The 16,834-nt window shown below is 41.5% G+C and overlaps 1 protein-coding gene across 1 annotated transcript in view; it reads right to left on the bottom strand.

Annotated features, from left to right (window-relative positions):
• Positions 1-253: 253 nt before the first annotated feature.
• LOC109888626 (transmembrane protein 117) overlaps positions 254-16,834 on the bottom strand; it is a 90,873-nt gene continuing 74,292 nt past the window's right edge. The window contains exons 5-8 of the mRNA XM_020479786.2: positions 12,669-12,766; positions 9,024-9,183; positions 3,771-3,900; positions 254-2,630 (exon numbers count right to left, since the gene is read on the bottom strand). Coding sequence (XP_020335375.2) covers positions 1,951-2,630; positions 3,771-3,900; positions 9,024-9,183; positions 12,669-12,766 — 1,068 coding nt within the window. The 3' untranslated portion in view covers positions 254-1,950. The remainder of the gene's footprint in view (positions 2,631-3,770; positions 3,901-9,023; positions 9,184-12,668; positions 12,767-16,834) is intronic.

Here is a 16,834-nt window from a genome sequence, read left to right on the forward strand (position 1 = left end):
TTTACTTGCAGGTTCCCTCTTGACAATGCAACAGTAATCTTACATATTCCATGTAATTGGGTCAGCAGCTGTATGAAGTTGACCTGAGGAGTTGCTTGGCAACAGTGTCAATGCGTGCTATATCTACTGTATATAAAATATGAACTAGTTTCAGCATTGAGGTTATGTAACAGATAGGCACCTCATTCTATCTCACACTGATATTCTTCAATCCCACAAAGTATATCAGTTAATAAGGGCACCGGCAACCTAGTATGTAGCAAAATGTGTACATTTTATTGATACCATTACTCTGCAGACATTTATTGCGTCAACATGTTAAAAAGAGATATCCTTTGTTTAAAAACCACACACACAAGAATGCAAAATAGCTGTCAGTTATGCAACACAATACCATGTATAACAGCAGGGGGAACATTCAGTTCCAACCAAAGCACAATATTTTACAAACATATCACTAGATCACTTCTAGTGAGATAAACACACTCATTTAGCCATTGCCCCATACGTTTAGCAATTTGTTGCCTTGTTGCGAAGCCGTATCTCCAAAATGAAATAAGTTGAGCTGTAATGAGGACTCTGACCTGTAAAGTGTAGAAGGGGGATCACTGAACCAAGGACCATACGCCACTTACATGAACTACATTGACCTCTTCACAGAATTGTCAGCTCTCGCTGTCTCTGACACATACACACGCACGTGCCCACAAACTCAGATGCACAACACTTTGTTAGAAAACACTTAAATAACAGAGCATTGGTATACAGTAGTTGCACACTTAACGTATGTGATATAATAACGCTCATAACTCTCATAAATACTAAAAACTTCCACTCTCTTTTGCTTGTCAGCTGTAAGAGGTCACATTCTCTATGTGTTCTCTCAAACCAATCCGTACCCCAATACTGGCTTCAAACCAAGGTCGTACTTGTGGTACATATACTGCTGGGGGATATGATATGGGTAAGGTGTATCAGTTAGATTTGGTGTTCTTCTCTCTCCTTCTATAACAAAACCACATTTACCCTGCCAAGGGCAAATTACCTTTCTGACCTAATTGGCATTACATCTGAGTATTTTGACCAGATAAGCGATCATGATGTGACTTTTTAACGTTATTTGAAAATAGCTTATGCCTTTTATCTTGCATTTGATAATACAACCAGAAAATGAAGAGGTGGTCATAGTATTATCATCATCGTAACGATGTTTAGCAATCTAGTCATTTCTATGACGACAAGAGAAGAGGCACGTGAAGATGGGATATGTAAGAATTATCAAGATAGCAAATGAATTCAAAAACCTGTGATAAAGTCTGAAAGGGTAAACATTGTCCAACATTGTGAAGTGGAACATTGAAATAAACAAGACAGACACACATTATCAGACATGTTCTGTTTTGCTGCCTATGGTATAGACTATGTTGCTGTCCTTTAGTGGGCGTGGGTTTATCAAGGCACCTCTTCAACTGTAATACTCAAGTTGTACAATATAAACTAGCCATGACCATTGTGTCATACATCGACTGTAGAAATAGTTCCCCACATAGGCACCAAAATATGTCACGATAAAAGAGAAAACATCTTGAGATTGTAAAAACGTCAAATCTAGCGAGAGCACCATGTTGACAATAGAACTTTACAGTGAGGGAGGTTAAAATAAGCTGTTTGTCATTGTGTTGGTGTCAGCTTAGAGGTTTTACAATTCAAATAAATAATAATAATAAAATGCCATCAGGGATATCACAGTAGCAAAACAAAGTGGCCATTGTAGCTACATACTCCTGCTCCAGGAATAATCAGTGTTGGGTTCAAAATCTACCCAGACTGAAAAAGATCTATACTGAAATTGAGTTTCAGTTTGATCTCTCTCCTGTGTCTCCACTCCTCCCTCCAGGCTGTGTGTCTGTCAGTAGAAGCATAGCAGTACTTCCCCTCAGGGCAGTAAGGTCAGGGCGGTGACAGTTTGCCGACATCAAAGGAAACCGCCGGCTCTCTTGGCTCCGTGCCTTCGATGACAATGCTGGGATGCGTCTCCTGGGTCTCCATGGAAACAGGCGAAGTGGAGTTGGTGGAGGTGGCAGAGTGCAGAGCAAAATGATGCCCGTCCACCGATAGCAGCATGGGGGTTCCGGAACATTTGAGCGCCTCGCTCATAGAGATGTGCACCTCCTCTGGCGTGAGTCCCATGTCCTTACTATACTCAGACGGAGACTTCCTCTTGATCCTCTCGTACGTCTTGTCCACTTGGCCCTCCGGGAAGGTCTCGCTGTCCTGAAAACGTCCCAGCAGCCAGATGAAGAAGCCGAAGAGGACAAAGGCAGCCAGGCTGGGGATGAAGGCCAGGCACTTGACTTCCAGGCTGGCACCCACGTAGCGGCTATGCAGGAACATGTCCCGATGGACATACGAGCAGTTGGTCAGCGGGTCCACATGGCTGGAGCGCCACTTGTAGGTGAGCGTGCTGCGGTTGAAGTCGCCCAGTGTGTTGGGCTCCTCCACAGTGAAGATCTTCTCCCCTGGACCAACGTACTGGCCGTACTCGTAGGGCTTGTAGAAGATCTGGTTCTTCCACATGTTCAGGTCCAGGATTAACACCAGGAAAATGATGCCGTAGTTGAACCACTTACCTGCAGGGACAAACAATATGGAGGGCAGTTAGGGTAATTTCTAGATGTCAAAATCCAGTTTTAAAGTATTTATTGTGCCCAAGCTGACGTTGACATGCTCTTTAATTCACTGATTTCTGTACTAAAGCTTTTATGAATCAAATTAATTTAAGGTAATCAATTGACAAAAGACAGACGTAATCAATTGACAAAAGACAGACAGACAGACAGACAGGCAGACAGTGTGTTAAGGCATATGATAATATATTTGCAGGTATCAGGTCCAACATTGACACTTAATGAAATGAGGTCATAATATTAATGGTAGCAATCTCTCCAGGTTTACTGATCTTCATAGCTTCATCTGTACATCTGACACAATTCCTTCCCTTTCCTGAGACGCACCACCGTTAACAAGCTTTTAGTCAAAGCAATCACGTATCAATCAAGAATATTAACATAATGCTAAATGGATGTGCGATGCATTAGGGTTAACAACCAAGTGCAAATCAGGGAGCGTTTGAACATTTTAACATCTAGCATGGGAACATTAGTTTCTCTCCCCCTTAATGGTTGTCACATTTACACTTTAGCAGATGCTCTAATCCAGAGCGATTTACAGGAACAATTAGGGTTAAGTGCCTTGCTCAAGGGCACATCCACAGATATTTCACCTAGTCAGCTTAGAGACTTGAACCAGTGACCTTTCAGTTACCGGTCCAATGCTCTTAACCTCTAGGCAACCTGTCGCCCCACATGAGTTTACCAAATTACTTCCAATGAAAGAAAACAAGTGCAACACATTTAATAATATCAATACTTGGGGAATGCTGTGGAACAGAATGAAACCTGGGTGATTGTTTAAATGGAAGAGTTAACTCTCATATGCTTATACACATTGCACCTTTCTGTCTGACACCCCAGGGATGCTAGGTGAGGGGGGGGGCAGAAACAAGCAACACTGGTAGGATGAAGAAGACATGTCAGAACAGGTATATCTGATCTGTATTCATCTTAGGCCAGTGTCATGGTGCAACCATCAAAACACAGCTAGTCAGATGGAATGTGAAAATATTGAAGTAATAGTGGTAACCCTCTATACCACCTAAATCAATTGGGATAGTATGTTTACTTATATAATATGCTTGCTAATATATGTACCTGTGATATGGATGTGGTATTCCTCTTTGAAGATGCTCTTGCAGACAGGAAGTTTGAACTTGAGCTGAGTGGTGGACATGCCAGGCAGGTTCATATCCAGGTCGCCCATGAACTGAGGAAAATCCCAATCCTAATGACATCAAACATATGATCAAACAATGCAAATACAAAATACATCAGGCCTTCAAAATCATTTACTGATAGTGAAAGCTTTTACTGAAGTAAACAACACACATCATGTAACACCTAGAATAAAAGTAAAGACAAAAGAAGAATCTGAACAATACACCGGCTCCAAAGTCTAATGGTGCGTGTGTAGCAGGGATTTATTTTAATATATAAAATGATACTAACTAGGGATTCATTGTTGTCCATTGATGGGTAAGTTCCACAGGGGTCAAATGCCTAACTGTGAGCTGCAGTGCACAGTGTGTGTTTACATGGCCTTGTATCGTGCCTGTGTGCATTGAGGTTTTCTCATGTCAAAACACCTCAGGAATCACTCACAGACATCTATAGGTTGCCCTCTGTGTCTCAGTCTTTGCTTTGGAATAGTCAATACAGACTCAATATCGTATAGATATAAGATCCCGGAACATCGTCTGAAATAAAAAGGTGAAAATGTCTGGGAAGAATGTGATGTGTGTTGAACAGATAGAGGGACATACTGTACATTTTAGACAACAAAAGCACACTGAGATCTTTCTATCTTTTTATGAATAGCTGCATTTTCCTCAGATTCTAACAGTCTAGTTACGTACCTAACCATTTCTAATGCTATTCAATTCTATACATTTTAAAATGTTAGGGTGAATGAAGAATCCATATGTATGAATGTTCATATGGAAAAATATGAGAAGGAATTTCCCCCTTGATATTAATTAGACCTTCCACCTACTCAACTGTACTTCGTTTCCTGATACTAATAAGCTTGACATTTAAGTCATGTGCCCCCCTCACAACAAATAATGAGTCTCTAGGACATACTGTAGTTAACAGTGCACACACGCACACATGCATGCACACGCACAAAAGCACACAAAACAATTACAACTTGCTAGGTCACAATTGATTCTTTGGAAGAGACACTCACACATTGGCTGTGTTCAATGTTCTGTCACTCATGGGGACACTACGTCACCCGCCTTTAGTAAAGGTAGACATCAAGAATGTGAGCCCTTTGGGTGTTGCCATAGAGTTGCATTAGAAGTGCCCTTCCAAGAAGGCTCAATGTCATTGGCCACAGATAAAATTACGTCTAATCACGTGATATCTACAGTAGCTTTGATTGGACAACATCTTACTTTCAAAATCTTAGTTAGCAGTCATCATCATAAATCAAGTAGACAATATTTGTAATCCTTGTCTTATGAAGATAAATAATGAAGAGAAATTATTGATAAAACGTATTGGTGCTCATCGGCCATTGGACATAAACATTACACAACAAGTTGGAGTTGTTTGGAAGGAATCGGTGACAGTGGCTATCCGCCAGCATTGCAACTGGGAAGTCAGACTGAAAAAATATGTTTTGAACAGACATTCAACTTGGAATTGAAAATATTTTTCTTTGATGACAAAATTTGCCATTGAAGGACCGCCGCGCACAACAAGGTGAGTCCAAAAATGTCTTATATGATGTAATTTGCCAGGCAGATATGGTCAGCCATATCAGCTTTGTTTAAAAAAAAGAGGCAGTAAGGCAGTAAACAAGGCTGAATGAATTGTTTCACTGCCAGACAAGGCTCTGCTGATAGCCAGGTGTAGCGGTGGTAAGAATTCACTCCATTGTGCTGTTGGGACATCTTTATGTCAGCCCTAACAGTTTCTGGGCATCGCTTGTCGCCGTTATAGTGCAATTAATGTATTGTTAAGTGTTGGGATAACCCAAACATGGGTTAATTTAACCATCAGTTGGGTTTTATTCCTTTTCATGCTGGGTTGACCCAGCAGCTGGGTCTTTTTTAACGTAATCCTCAGATTCTTTTCAGGAGCTGTGACTTATTAGGGGTGTGACTTCCGACAGTTATTTTTGGCCATCCGTGAGAGTAAATGTCATTCCTGTTCGTCATGTTTTTTACTTTTCTTGTTGAAAGGCTTTATCTCAAGTATAAATACAGTACACACACTAAAAGGTAAAAACATATGTTTTGAGAAAAATAGTGGTTAGACAACTGCAAACTTCAAGGAGTAGGACATTCAAAGAGTTGGTTTGATGGGAAGTCATGATGTCATCGGCCTTTGTATAGGCTTTTAAGGAACTCAACCTTCAACCTTACCATGTGAAAACAATGGCCAAATATAACTATCTAAAAGCCACAACTCTACTAAGCCACACCTCCAGTCTTCTGATCTAACCCGCTGGGTCATATCTCAATAACATAGCATCAATAACCCAGCACTAACAACTCAACCTTGCTCTTTTTAGAAAACAACCCAACTAAGTGGCCCAATGCCTGCACCCTGCAGTTGGGTCATCCAAACAACCCAACATTTTTGAGACTATACCAGACAGAACACATACATATGAAGGTGAATGAAGCCATTTCAAAGGCTGTGACATAGAGGCTGAGTAGAGGAGTGTTTGTTGACTACCAGAGTAAAGTGCATGGACAGCCAGCCTCAGATCCATGTGAGCACTACCGGCGGGGACTGATTGAAATCATAAATAACCGTAGTAAACGTGCTTGCTGTACACAGAGCGGAAAACGAGAGGAGGCTAGCAATCATAAACAACAAAGTCTGAAAGATGCAGGGGTGATGTGATTGGTGGGTAGTTGGGTACTGGCTGGGGCCAAGGAGTCAAAATAGGGATGTCATACTATGGAGACTGCTGTAGTCATGAGGCAGGAGATGAGAGCTGAAACTGACAGCATGCTGAATGTAAGGTACCTGTCGTATTCGGCGCATGTGACAAATAAACTTGGATTTGATTTGAATAATAATAATACATGCCATTTAACAGACACTTTAATCCAAAGTCACTTACAGTCATGCATGCACACATTTTACAAATGGGTGGCCCCAGGAATCAAACCTACAACTCTGGCATTGCAGACAACATGCTCTATCAACTGAGCCATAAAGGACCAAGATGGTGCCTGTTTCTGAGATGGAAAGGGACCCTGGTGAAAAGCAAAGAGGCCTATGCAAACAAAAGCAGGCATGGTAAAAAGTTGTGAGAAGTTGTAATCTTGTAATAAAATCCTTTAAAACTATTGAATGGCAGAGCTGAGGCAAATGAAATAGCATTGAAAATACATTATATCGGATTCGTTCTTTTTTGTCAGTTATTGTGCTACAGATAAATCATTTGTGTTAGCTAATAATAAAAGTGTGGTAACAACAGGTGCCAAGTGTGCAGAATAAGGTAGGCTGAGGTATTATTGACACAATAAGGTTGTGCACTTATCCATGAGCAGCTACTAGGTAGTTTCAATAATGAATAATGTAGAAACAGATATTTAAGGGATACTACAGATTAGACTACTCCATATCCTTTAAAACAACAAAGCTGTGGAAATACACTACATTACCAAAAGTATGTGGACACCAGCTCATCGAACATCTCATTCCAAAATCATAGGCAATAATATGGAGTTGGTCCCCCCTTTGCTGCTATAACAGCCTCCACTCTTCTGGGAAGGCTTCCCACTAGATGCTGGAACATTGCTGTGGGGACTTCCATTCAGCCACAAGAGCATTAGTGAGGTTGGGCGATGATGTTGGGCAATTAGGTCTGGTTCGTCCCAAAGGTGTTCATCCTAAAGATGTTCGATGGGGTTGAAGTCAGTGCTCTGTGCAGGCCAGTCAAGTTCTTCCACGCCGATCTCGACAAACATTTTCTGTATGGACCTCGCTTTGTGTATGGGGGAACAAACTTTACATTTGACACTTCGCATTCGGGCAGGTTGTGTTCACTGCCAGATGGTGAAGCGTGATTCATCACTCCAGTGAACGTGTTTCCACTGCTCCAGAATCCAATGGCGGCAAGCTTTACACCACTCCAGCCGACGCTTGGCATTGTGCCTGGTGATCTTAGGCTTGTGCGGCTGCTCGACCATAAAAACCCATTTCATGATGCTCCCGACGAACAGTTATTGGGCTGACGTGGCTTCCAGAGGCAGTTTGGAACTCGGTAGTGTGTGTTGCAAGCAAGGACAGACGATTTTTACGCACTAGGCACTTCAACACTCGGTAGTCCCATTCTGTGAGCTTATGTGGCCTACCAATTAACGTCTGAGCCGTTGTTGCTCCTAGATGGTTCCACTTCACAATAACAGCACTTACAGTAGACCAGGGCAGCTCTAGCAGGGTAAAAATTTGATGAACTGACTTGTTGGAAAGGTGGCATCCAGTATAAGTACAGTATAACGGTGCCACGTTGAAAGTCACTGAGCTCTTCAGTACAGGCCATTCTACTGACACTGTCTATGGACATTGCATGGTTGTGTGCTTGGTTTTATACACCTGTCAGCAATGGGTGTGGCTGAAATAGTCAAATCCACTCATTTGAAGGGGTATCCATATATAGTGTATGTTAATTAACCATTAGCAGAAGCCAAACTAAATCCGGCTAGCGTTACAAACCAAACAGTCTGCATTTAGCTTGGAGCTACTGGGTTGAAAGCCTTCTCTTTGAAACACTGTTATGCATTTTCTACACAGACAAAACATTTGCATATTCATGAGTATGCCACTGACAAATCCTTCATTGATGTATAGTCTCCTGTGGGATGTAGAACATTGGGTGGAAAAAAGGAAAGAAAACATAAAATTTTATGAGTCATCATTAAGGAAGGCCTGGGTTCACGGAGGAGGAAAGGGTGTAGTTCCTTGCCTGAAGCCTGGCCGGATGGGGGGATTGATTGCTGGATAGCTGGGTGGATGGTGGATTAAGGGTAAAGAAGAGGGGTTTGTAGACATGCAGATTCAGACTGATTAAATGTCTCCCTCTCTCATCCAAGTACCACAGTGTCCCTTTTTTATTTAACCTTTATTTAACTAGGCAAGTCAGTTAAGAACAAATTGTTATTTACAGCCTAGGTTACTGCCTTGTTCAGGGGCAGAAACCTTGTCAGCTCAGGGATTTGATCTAGCAACCTTTCAGTTACTGGCCCAATGCTCTATCCACTAGGCTACCTGCCGCCCCTGTGGCTGAGGGAGGGGTGAGGAAGGGGAGAGATAGAGGAAAAAGTGGGGGAGAGTATAGGAGTCCACCTAGTTTTTAATTGGCCATGGGGGAGCCCCTACCTGCATGACAATGAGCAGGTCAAAGACCAGGATGAAGGATACCAGGAAGGCCCTGGAGACCTCGTCGCTGGGCAGAAATCCCCGGTTCAGGTTGTCCCAGCTGATCCAGTCAGTGCTGATGACCAACAAAACCACCGATGTCAGAGTGATCAGGACCGTCCTGGAGGAGACAGGAAGTAAAACTGCATTACTTTCCTGGTAATAACCTGGGACACTCCACAGATTTACTAATTACCACTTTAGTAGTCCATTTGTTACGGCAGACGGCAATCATTTGGCTTCTGCTCATTTCTCTAAAGTACACAACAACAATATAATTAACAGGAAGTTATTATAGGTTTATGTAAATATTAATGATGGTTAATAATTCTGTTAGGTATCATTTGATGTTTATCTGTGTGTTATGGACTTTGGATTTAGCAAACTATATTTGGCTCCTCTTTGTACTTGTTTCAATGTCATTCAGTAATTATTACACTGAACTGGTGTTGTGTGGGTTGCTGCATCCCCATGGTGACTGGCTGCGTTGCCGGTAGCTTGCACCAAGTTCATCATATCATATTTCAAATGTTGTGAGACACAGTTTGCATTTTAAAAATCTAAAGTGGATTCTTTCCCCTCCAGTCCAGATTACTGATTTTTGGCACTGTCATTTGTGATTTACCCACATTCTTTGCCGCATAATGTCAAGATACATTCCTCAACATATTTATTAATCATACTTTCTCAACCAGTATTTGAGATTTACAAATCATTCTTTCTCCCGAGAGCACACATTGATTGTGACAGTCAGACTGGGTGCATTCATTAATAAGACAAAGACTTCCAGAGGAGCCACAGAGACTAAAGCTCGACATTCTGCATCCTAAAATAGAAGAACAATCAATTATATGGGAAACATAATGCATTGGAGAGTGTGACTTTGAACTTCCATTTATTGGTAATTTACAAGTCAAAATGCTCAGATAATACCAAACTACTCCAACACATGTTGATGTTTGTACATACAGTGCCTTGCGAAAGTATTCGGCCCCCTTGAACTTTGCGACCTTTTGCCACATTTCAGGCTTCAAACATAAAGATATAAAACTGTATTTTTTTGTGAAGAATCAACAACAAGTGGGACACAATCATGAAGTGGAACGACATTTATTGGATATTTCAAACTTTTTTAACAAATCAAAAACTGAAAAATTGGGCGTGCAAAATTATTCAGCCCCCTTAAGTTAATACTTTGTAGCGCCACCATTTGCTGCGATTACAGCTGTAAGTCGCTTGGGGTATGTCTCTATCAGTTTTGCACATCGAGAGACTGAAATTTTTTCCCATTCCTCCTTGCAAAACAGCTCGAGCTCAGTGAGGTTGGATGGAGAGCATTTGTGAACAGCAGTTTTCAGTTCTTTCCACAGATTCTTGATTGGATTCAGGTCTGGACTTTGACTTGGCCATTCTAACACCTGGATATGTTTATTTTTGAACCATTCCATTGTAGATTTTGCTTTATGTTTTGGATCATTGTCTTGTTGGAAGACAAATCTCCGTCCCAGTCTCAGGTCTTTTGCAGACTCCATCAGGTTTTCTTCCAGAATGGTCCTGTATTTGGCTCCATCCATCTTCCCATCAATTTTAACCATCTTCCCTGTCCCTGCTGAAGGGACAGGGACAGGGAAGATGGAGGCAGGCCCAAACCATGATGCTGCCACCACCATGTTTGACAGTGGGGATGGTGTGTTCAGGGTGATGAGCTGTGTTGCTTTTACGCCAAACATAACATTTTGCATTGTTGCCAAAAAGTTCAATTTTGGTTTCATCTGACCAGAGCACCTTCTTCCACATGTTTGGTGTGTCTCCCAGGTGGCTTGAGGCAAACTTTAAACAACACTTTTTATGGATATCTTTAAGAAATGGCTTTCTTCTTGCCACTCTTCCATAAAGGCCAGATTTGTGCAATATACGACTGATTTTTGTCCTATGGACAGAGTCTCCCACCTCAGCTGTAGATCTCTGCAGTTCATCCAGAGTGATCATGGGCCTCTTGGCTGCATCTCTGATCAGTCTTCTCCTTGTATGAGCTGAAAGTTTAGAGGGACGGCCAGGTCTTGGTAGATTTGCAGTGGTCTGATACTCCTTCCATTTCAATATTATCGCTTGCACAGTGCTCCTTGGGATGTTTAAAGCTTGGGAAATCTTTTTGTATCCAAATCCGGCTTTAAACTTCTTCACAACAGTATCTCGGACCTGCCTGGTGTGTTCCTTGTTCTTCATGATGCTCTCTGCGCTTTTAACGGACCTCTGAGACTATCACAGTGCAGGTGCATTTATACGGAGACTTGATTACACACAGGTGGATTGTATTTATCATCATTAGTCATTTAGGTCAACATTGGATCATTCAGAGATCCTCACTGAACTTCTGGAGAGAGTTTGCTGCACTGAAAGTAAAGGGGCTGAATAATTTTGCACCCCCAATTTTTCAGTTTTTGATTTGTTAAAAAAGTTTGAAATATCCAATAAATGTCGTTCCACTTCATGATTGTGTCCCACTTGTTGTTGATTCTTCACAAAAAAATACAGTTTTATATCTTTATGTTTGAAGCCTGAAATGTGGCAAAAGGTCGCAAAGTTCAAGGGGGCCGAATACTTTCGCAAGGCACTGTAAGCTCAAATATCCCCATCCCAGTAGTGACCCTAGTGTCTTGTCCAATAACCACCATTAGGGACATAAATATACTACTGTACATTGGATTTCTGTTACACTGTTTATACACACTGCATATTTATATACTGGATTGTTGACACAACTCACTGTAATATATCTACTGCTGTACATATATATTTTTGCGTTTATCCGCATAGATTGCATTTGGATTACTGATACAGTATTTTTGGGGTTGTTAATTAGATTAGTTTTGACATTCTTGATTTCTTGTTTTTGATTATTTGTGTAAATTCTTACTGCACTGTTCGGAGCCAATAACACAAGAATTTTGCTGCACCCGCTATAACATCTGCTAAACTGTGTACGCAACCAATAAACTTTGATTTGAGATAAGGGCATCAACCTGTCATGTTTGACTGGCAGTAGCGAACGATTTTCATGCTGACCTGGTGGAGTGACGCCCTCTGGGACCACAGGTGACCGTGAGATAGATTTAGACCAGGACGGTCTAAAACGACCATTGACTGCTCTTTTGTAATAAGCATTATTGGGCACAGTGTAACAGTTTGAGTGGGTCATAGACCTTGCTCTGGCTCAGTGAGGTAAAGGCAGCAGTGTGTGTGTGTCCGTGCACGTGAGTGCGTGTGTGTGTGTGTAAAGGCAGAGGTATAGCTGGCCTCGTGACCTTGCTGTGTCTATTGATTTCCTCTTCCTGTTCTTCTAATTAAAGGTGAAAGATTAACAGGGCTATTGACTGTGTGTTACTGTGTGTAACCCCACGAGGAGCACAGGGCTTTGTCTGAATACCAATACATGAATGAATACATGCATACTAATGCACACACACATACTCATGAACCCTAGCACCCACACACACATACTCATAATCCCCAGCATACACACATGTGCACACACATGTACACATACACTGATTGTACTCAGAGGCAGCATACTGTAAATGCATTAGACTGGAGAATAGAACATACCAGAAGAGGACGATCCTGTGGTTGCCTTGTTTCCAGAACCTTCTGGCAGCTTTGCCCCAGTCTGGGTAGTGCTGGTCCTGGAGCATCATGTCAGTGACCTGGGAATGAAACAGGGTAACTTAACACGTGACATGTGTGAGGGAGAAATAAACTAACATCAAACTGAGATGGTCAGTCCAGTAATCATTCATTTCTGAGCGATCTCTGAATGAGGCTAAAATTAATTCATAGAATCACATTCGTACAGGATTGAGCTTGTGTTATTTCATTGTGAATACAGTGTTAAAATGGATGTTTAGAATTTGCCATTCTGCCGATGGAACGCCGCAATGGAATGGCATAATCAATTCAAATGGCATTGCTTTGTTTATTTTCCTATGCTATGCAGTCAATCATTAAAAGTAATCTAGGTTTATTTATTTTCGATCAACATTAATTTAGATTTTAAAGGGTTGTTATACCCAACTATGCAAATCCAGACTTTCGGAGAAGGGACTTCATTGAGGCGAGGGTTATTTGTCAGCAGGCCACATCTTCAGGCAGAGAGAGTGGAGAAAGATTATGTTGAGAATAGGGGTGTTATGGTGACCGATTTTACCGCCACACCGGAGTCATGACCGGAGTCAAATTCCAAACGGTAACTCGGCTTCTCCGAGCTCTGATGCTGCTGATGGTCATTAGTAGTCTACCAAACCTGCTAACTGCCTGGTACTCAGCACTCTATTGTCCCTCTAATTACTCTGACATCAATGCAAATGTAATTGAAAATATAATCAAACACTTCATGAAAACCCATCAGATCATGTTGCGCAACATTTCTATAGGCTCAAATCAAATCAAATGTTATTGGTCACATACACATGGTTAGCAGATGTTATTTGCAGGTGTAGCGAAATTCTTGTGATTCTAGCTCTGACAGTGCAGTAATATCTAACAAGTAATATGTAACAATAACACAACATATACACACAGATCTAGTTAAAGGAATGGAATTAGAATATAAATATATATGGACGAGCAATGTCAGAGAGGCATAGAATAAGATACAGTAGAATAGTATAGGATACAGTATATACATACGATATGGGTAATGCAAGATATGTAGAAGTGACTAGTGTTCCATTTATTAAAGTGGTCAGTCATTTCAAGTCTATGTATATAGGCAGCAGCCTCTATGTGCTAGTGAAGGCTATTTAGCAGTCTGATGGCCTTGAGATAGAAGCTGTTTTTCAGCCTCTCAGTCTGACCTCGCCTTCTGGATGATAGCGGGGTGAAAAGGCAGTGACATCGGGTGCTGTAGGTGTCCTGGAGGGCAGGTAGTTTGCCCCCGGTGATGCGTTGGACAGACCGCACCACAATCTGGAAAGCCCTGCGGTTGCAGGCGGTACAGTTGCCTTAGCAAGCGGTGGTACAGTTGCCTTAGCAAGCAGTGATACAGAATGACAGGATGCTCTCGATTGTGCATCTGTAAAAGTTTGTGAGGGTTTTAGGTGATAAGACAAATTTCTTCAGTTCCTGAGGTTGAAGAGGCGCTGTTGTACCTTCTTCACCACACTGTCTGTGTGAGTGGACCATTGAAGTTTGTCAATGATGTGTACGCCGAAGAACTTAAAACTTTCCACCTACTCCACTGCTGTCCCGTTGATGTGGATAGGGGGGTGCTCCCTCTGCAGTTTCCTGAAGTCCACTATCATCTCCTTTGTTTTATTGACATTGAGTGAGAGGTTGTTTTCCTGACACCACTGGCATGATGTAGGCCTGGGGGATAGGTTAATGACAGTCATAAATACCTCTTCCCCCCTTTTTCCTCTCTCTACCCTACTGAGGTTACATTTGCAAAACCCTTGGTTAACATAGAGATTCTGGGAACATTAGAAGGTGGGGGGAAATTAACTATATTCTGGTAATCCGACCAATGGAACATATGCAGTGGTACTTAATGAATATGATGTCAGTTCGGTTGTCATCTGAGACATTCTCATCAATGATAAGATGACATAAACTCTACAGTGGAAAGTCTACACATCAGAGTTATCGGTTTCACATGGAATTGTTGTTCAATTTAAATGTTTGAATATGAAATTATTCGTGATGGGATGAAATGTGATTTTAGCTTCTAAAATGTGAGTTTTGGGTTTTCATAAGATAGGGCTCTGCTCAATCAGTGGCCTGCCCCTGTGAAGGGACAAGGGCTATAAAACTTTTCAAACACGGCCTCCTCTCCCTTCCTATATAGGCCCTTGACGACATTATATAACCTCCTGTTCCGATGGACGTGAGGACGACGGTCCGATGTCAGAATGGTTCAGATAATAACTACAGAACGAAGCCAACATCCGCGTGAGCTTTGGTTGCGAATGGTATGAACTTTGAAATCTTATTCACTACAGAAGTCATACCTCCTAGCCGTTGAGTTAGCAACAGCTGCTGCAAACGAGGGTTAGGAAGGAACAGACAGAGTATACTACAACGTATTCAATTTCCAGCAGAGACATTCTTCAAAGGACGAAGGACTCGGTTGGGCAACACGGCCTTCCATCTACCACTAACCTACTGAAGCGTAGCTCAGAGTAAATATTTATTGCATTTTCCTTTTCCAAATGGGCGGTAATTTAGAATGCATAAGATACTGTATTTACGATAGCACAGCTTCGCCCTTTGTTCCTCAGTCTTCCCGCTCTTTCACTCAAACCCAGCCCCTTTTCTTTTGTGTAACAAGTTGTCATATCTGTTCATGACGTAATTTGTAATCAAGTTATGATTGAATTATGTGTATGTGTAATTCTGTGTGATTAGTTAGGTATTTAGTAAATAAATCATTAAACCCAATTTTGTATTGCTGGTTCAACTTGTTTGCCAGGGTTTGTGCAGATAAGCAAGAATTTACAACTTTCAGATGAGACTGAATTAAGATGACAGTTAATATTGACTGCTATTGATGTAAAATATTACTAGGTCTTTAAGAGTTTATTCGGAAGATAACAGCTTTATAAATATTATTTAGTGGTGCCCGACTCTCTAGTTAATTACATTTCAGGTAATTACTCAATCAGGTAATATTAATTACGGATCAATTATTTTCTAGAATAGCATGTCATAAAGACACGACACCACACTCCCAGAGCCCTCACCTCATCCTTGTAGTCTGTCTCGTCATGGTTGGTATCAAATCAAATCAAAGTTTAAGCCTACTACTGTTGTCGTCTGCAAACTTGATGACTGAGTTGGAGGCGTGCATGACCATGCTGTCATGGGTGAACAGGGAGTACAGGAGGGGGCTGAGCACGCACCATTATGGGGCCCCAGTGTTAACCTTTTTGGGATAGGGCGCAGCATTTTCACTTTTGGATGAATAGCGTGCCCAGACTGAACTGCCTCCTAGTCTGTCCCAGATGCTAATATATGCATAGTATTATTAGTATTGGATGGAAAACACTCTGAAGTTTCTAAAACTGTTTGAATGAGGTCTGTGAGTATAACAGAACTCATATGGCAGGCAAAAACCTGAGAAGAAATCCAAACAGGAAGTGAGAAATCGATTTTCAAAACAGTGCCTATTGAAATCCCAGTGAGATATGAATGAGGATACACTTCCTAGGGCTTCCACTAGATGTCACCATCTTTAGAAACTGGTTTGAGGATTCAACTATAACGGAGGGGCTCATAATAGCTCTTTGAGTGAGTGGTCTGGCAGAGAGACTCGGTCTCATGGCGCGCGCTCCCGACAGAGTTTGCTCTCGTTCCAATGCTTTTCTTCAGACAATGAAATTCTCCGGTTGGAACCTTATTGATGAGTTATGTTAAAAACATCCTAAATATTGATTGCATACATCATTTGACTTGTTTCTACGGACTGTAACGGAACATTTCGAGTTTTTGTCTGGAGGAAGTGCTCGCGCCTCATGAAGATGGATTACTGGGCTGAACACGCTAACAACAAGTGGCTAAATGATGGGCTTTATGAAACTTTATGGAACAAATCAGTCATTTATTGTCGAACTGGGATTCCTGGGAGTGCCTTCTGATGAAGATCATCAAAGGTAAGTGAATATTTATAATGTTTTTTCTAGCTTCTGTTAACGCCAAAATGGCGGATATTCCTCTGGCTGTTTTGGGTTCTGAGCACCGTTCTGAGATTATGCTTTTTCCGTAAAGTTTAAAAAAAA

This window comes from Oncorhynchus kisutch, linkage group LG4, assembly GCF_002021735.2.
Source record: "Oncorhynchus kisutch isolate 150728-3 linkage group LG4, Okis_V2, whole genome shotgun sequence".
Lineage (NCBI taxonomy): Eukaryota > Metazoa > Chordata > Actinopteri > Salmoniformes > Salmonidae > Oncorhynchus > Oncorhynchus kisutch.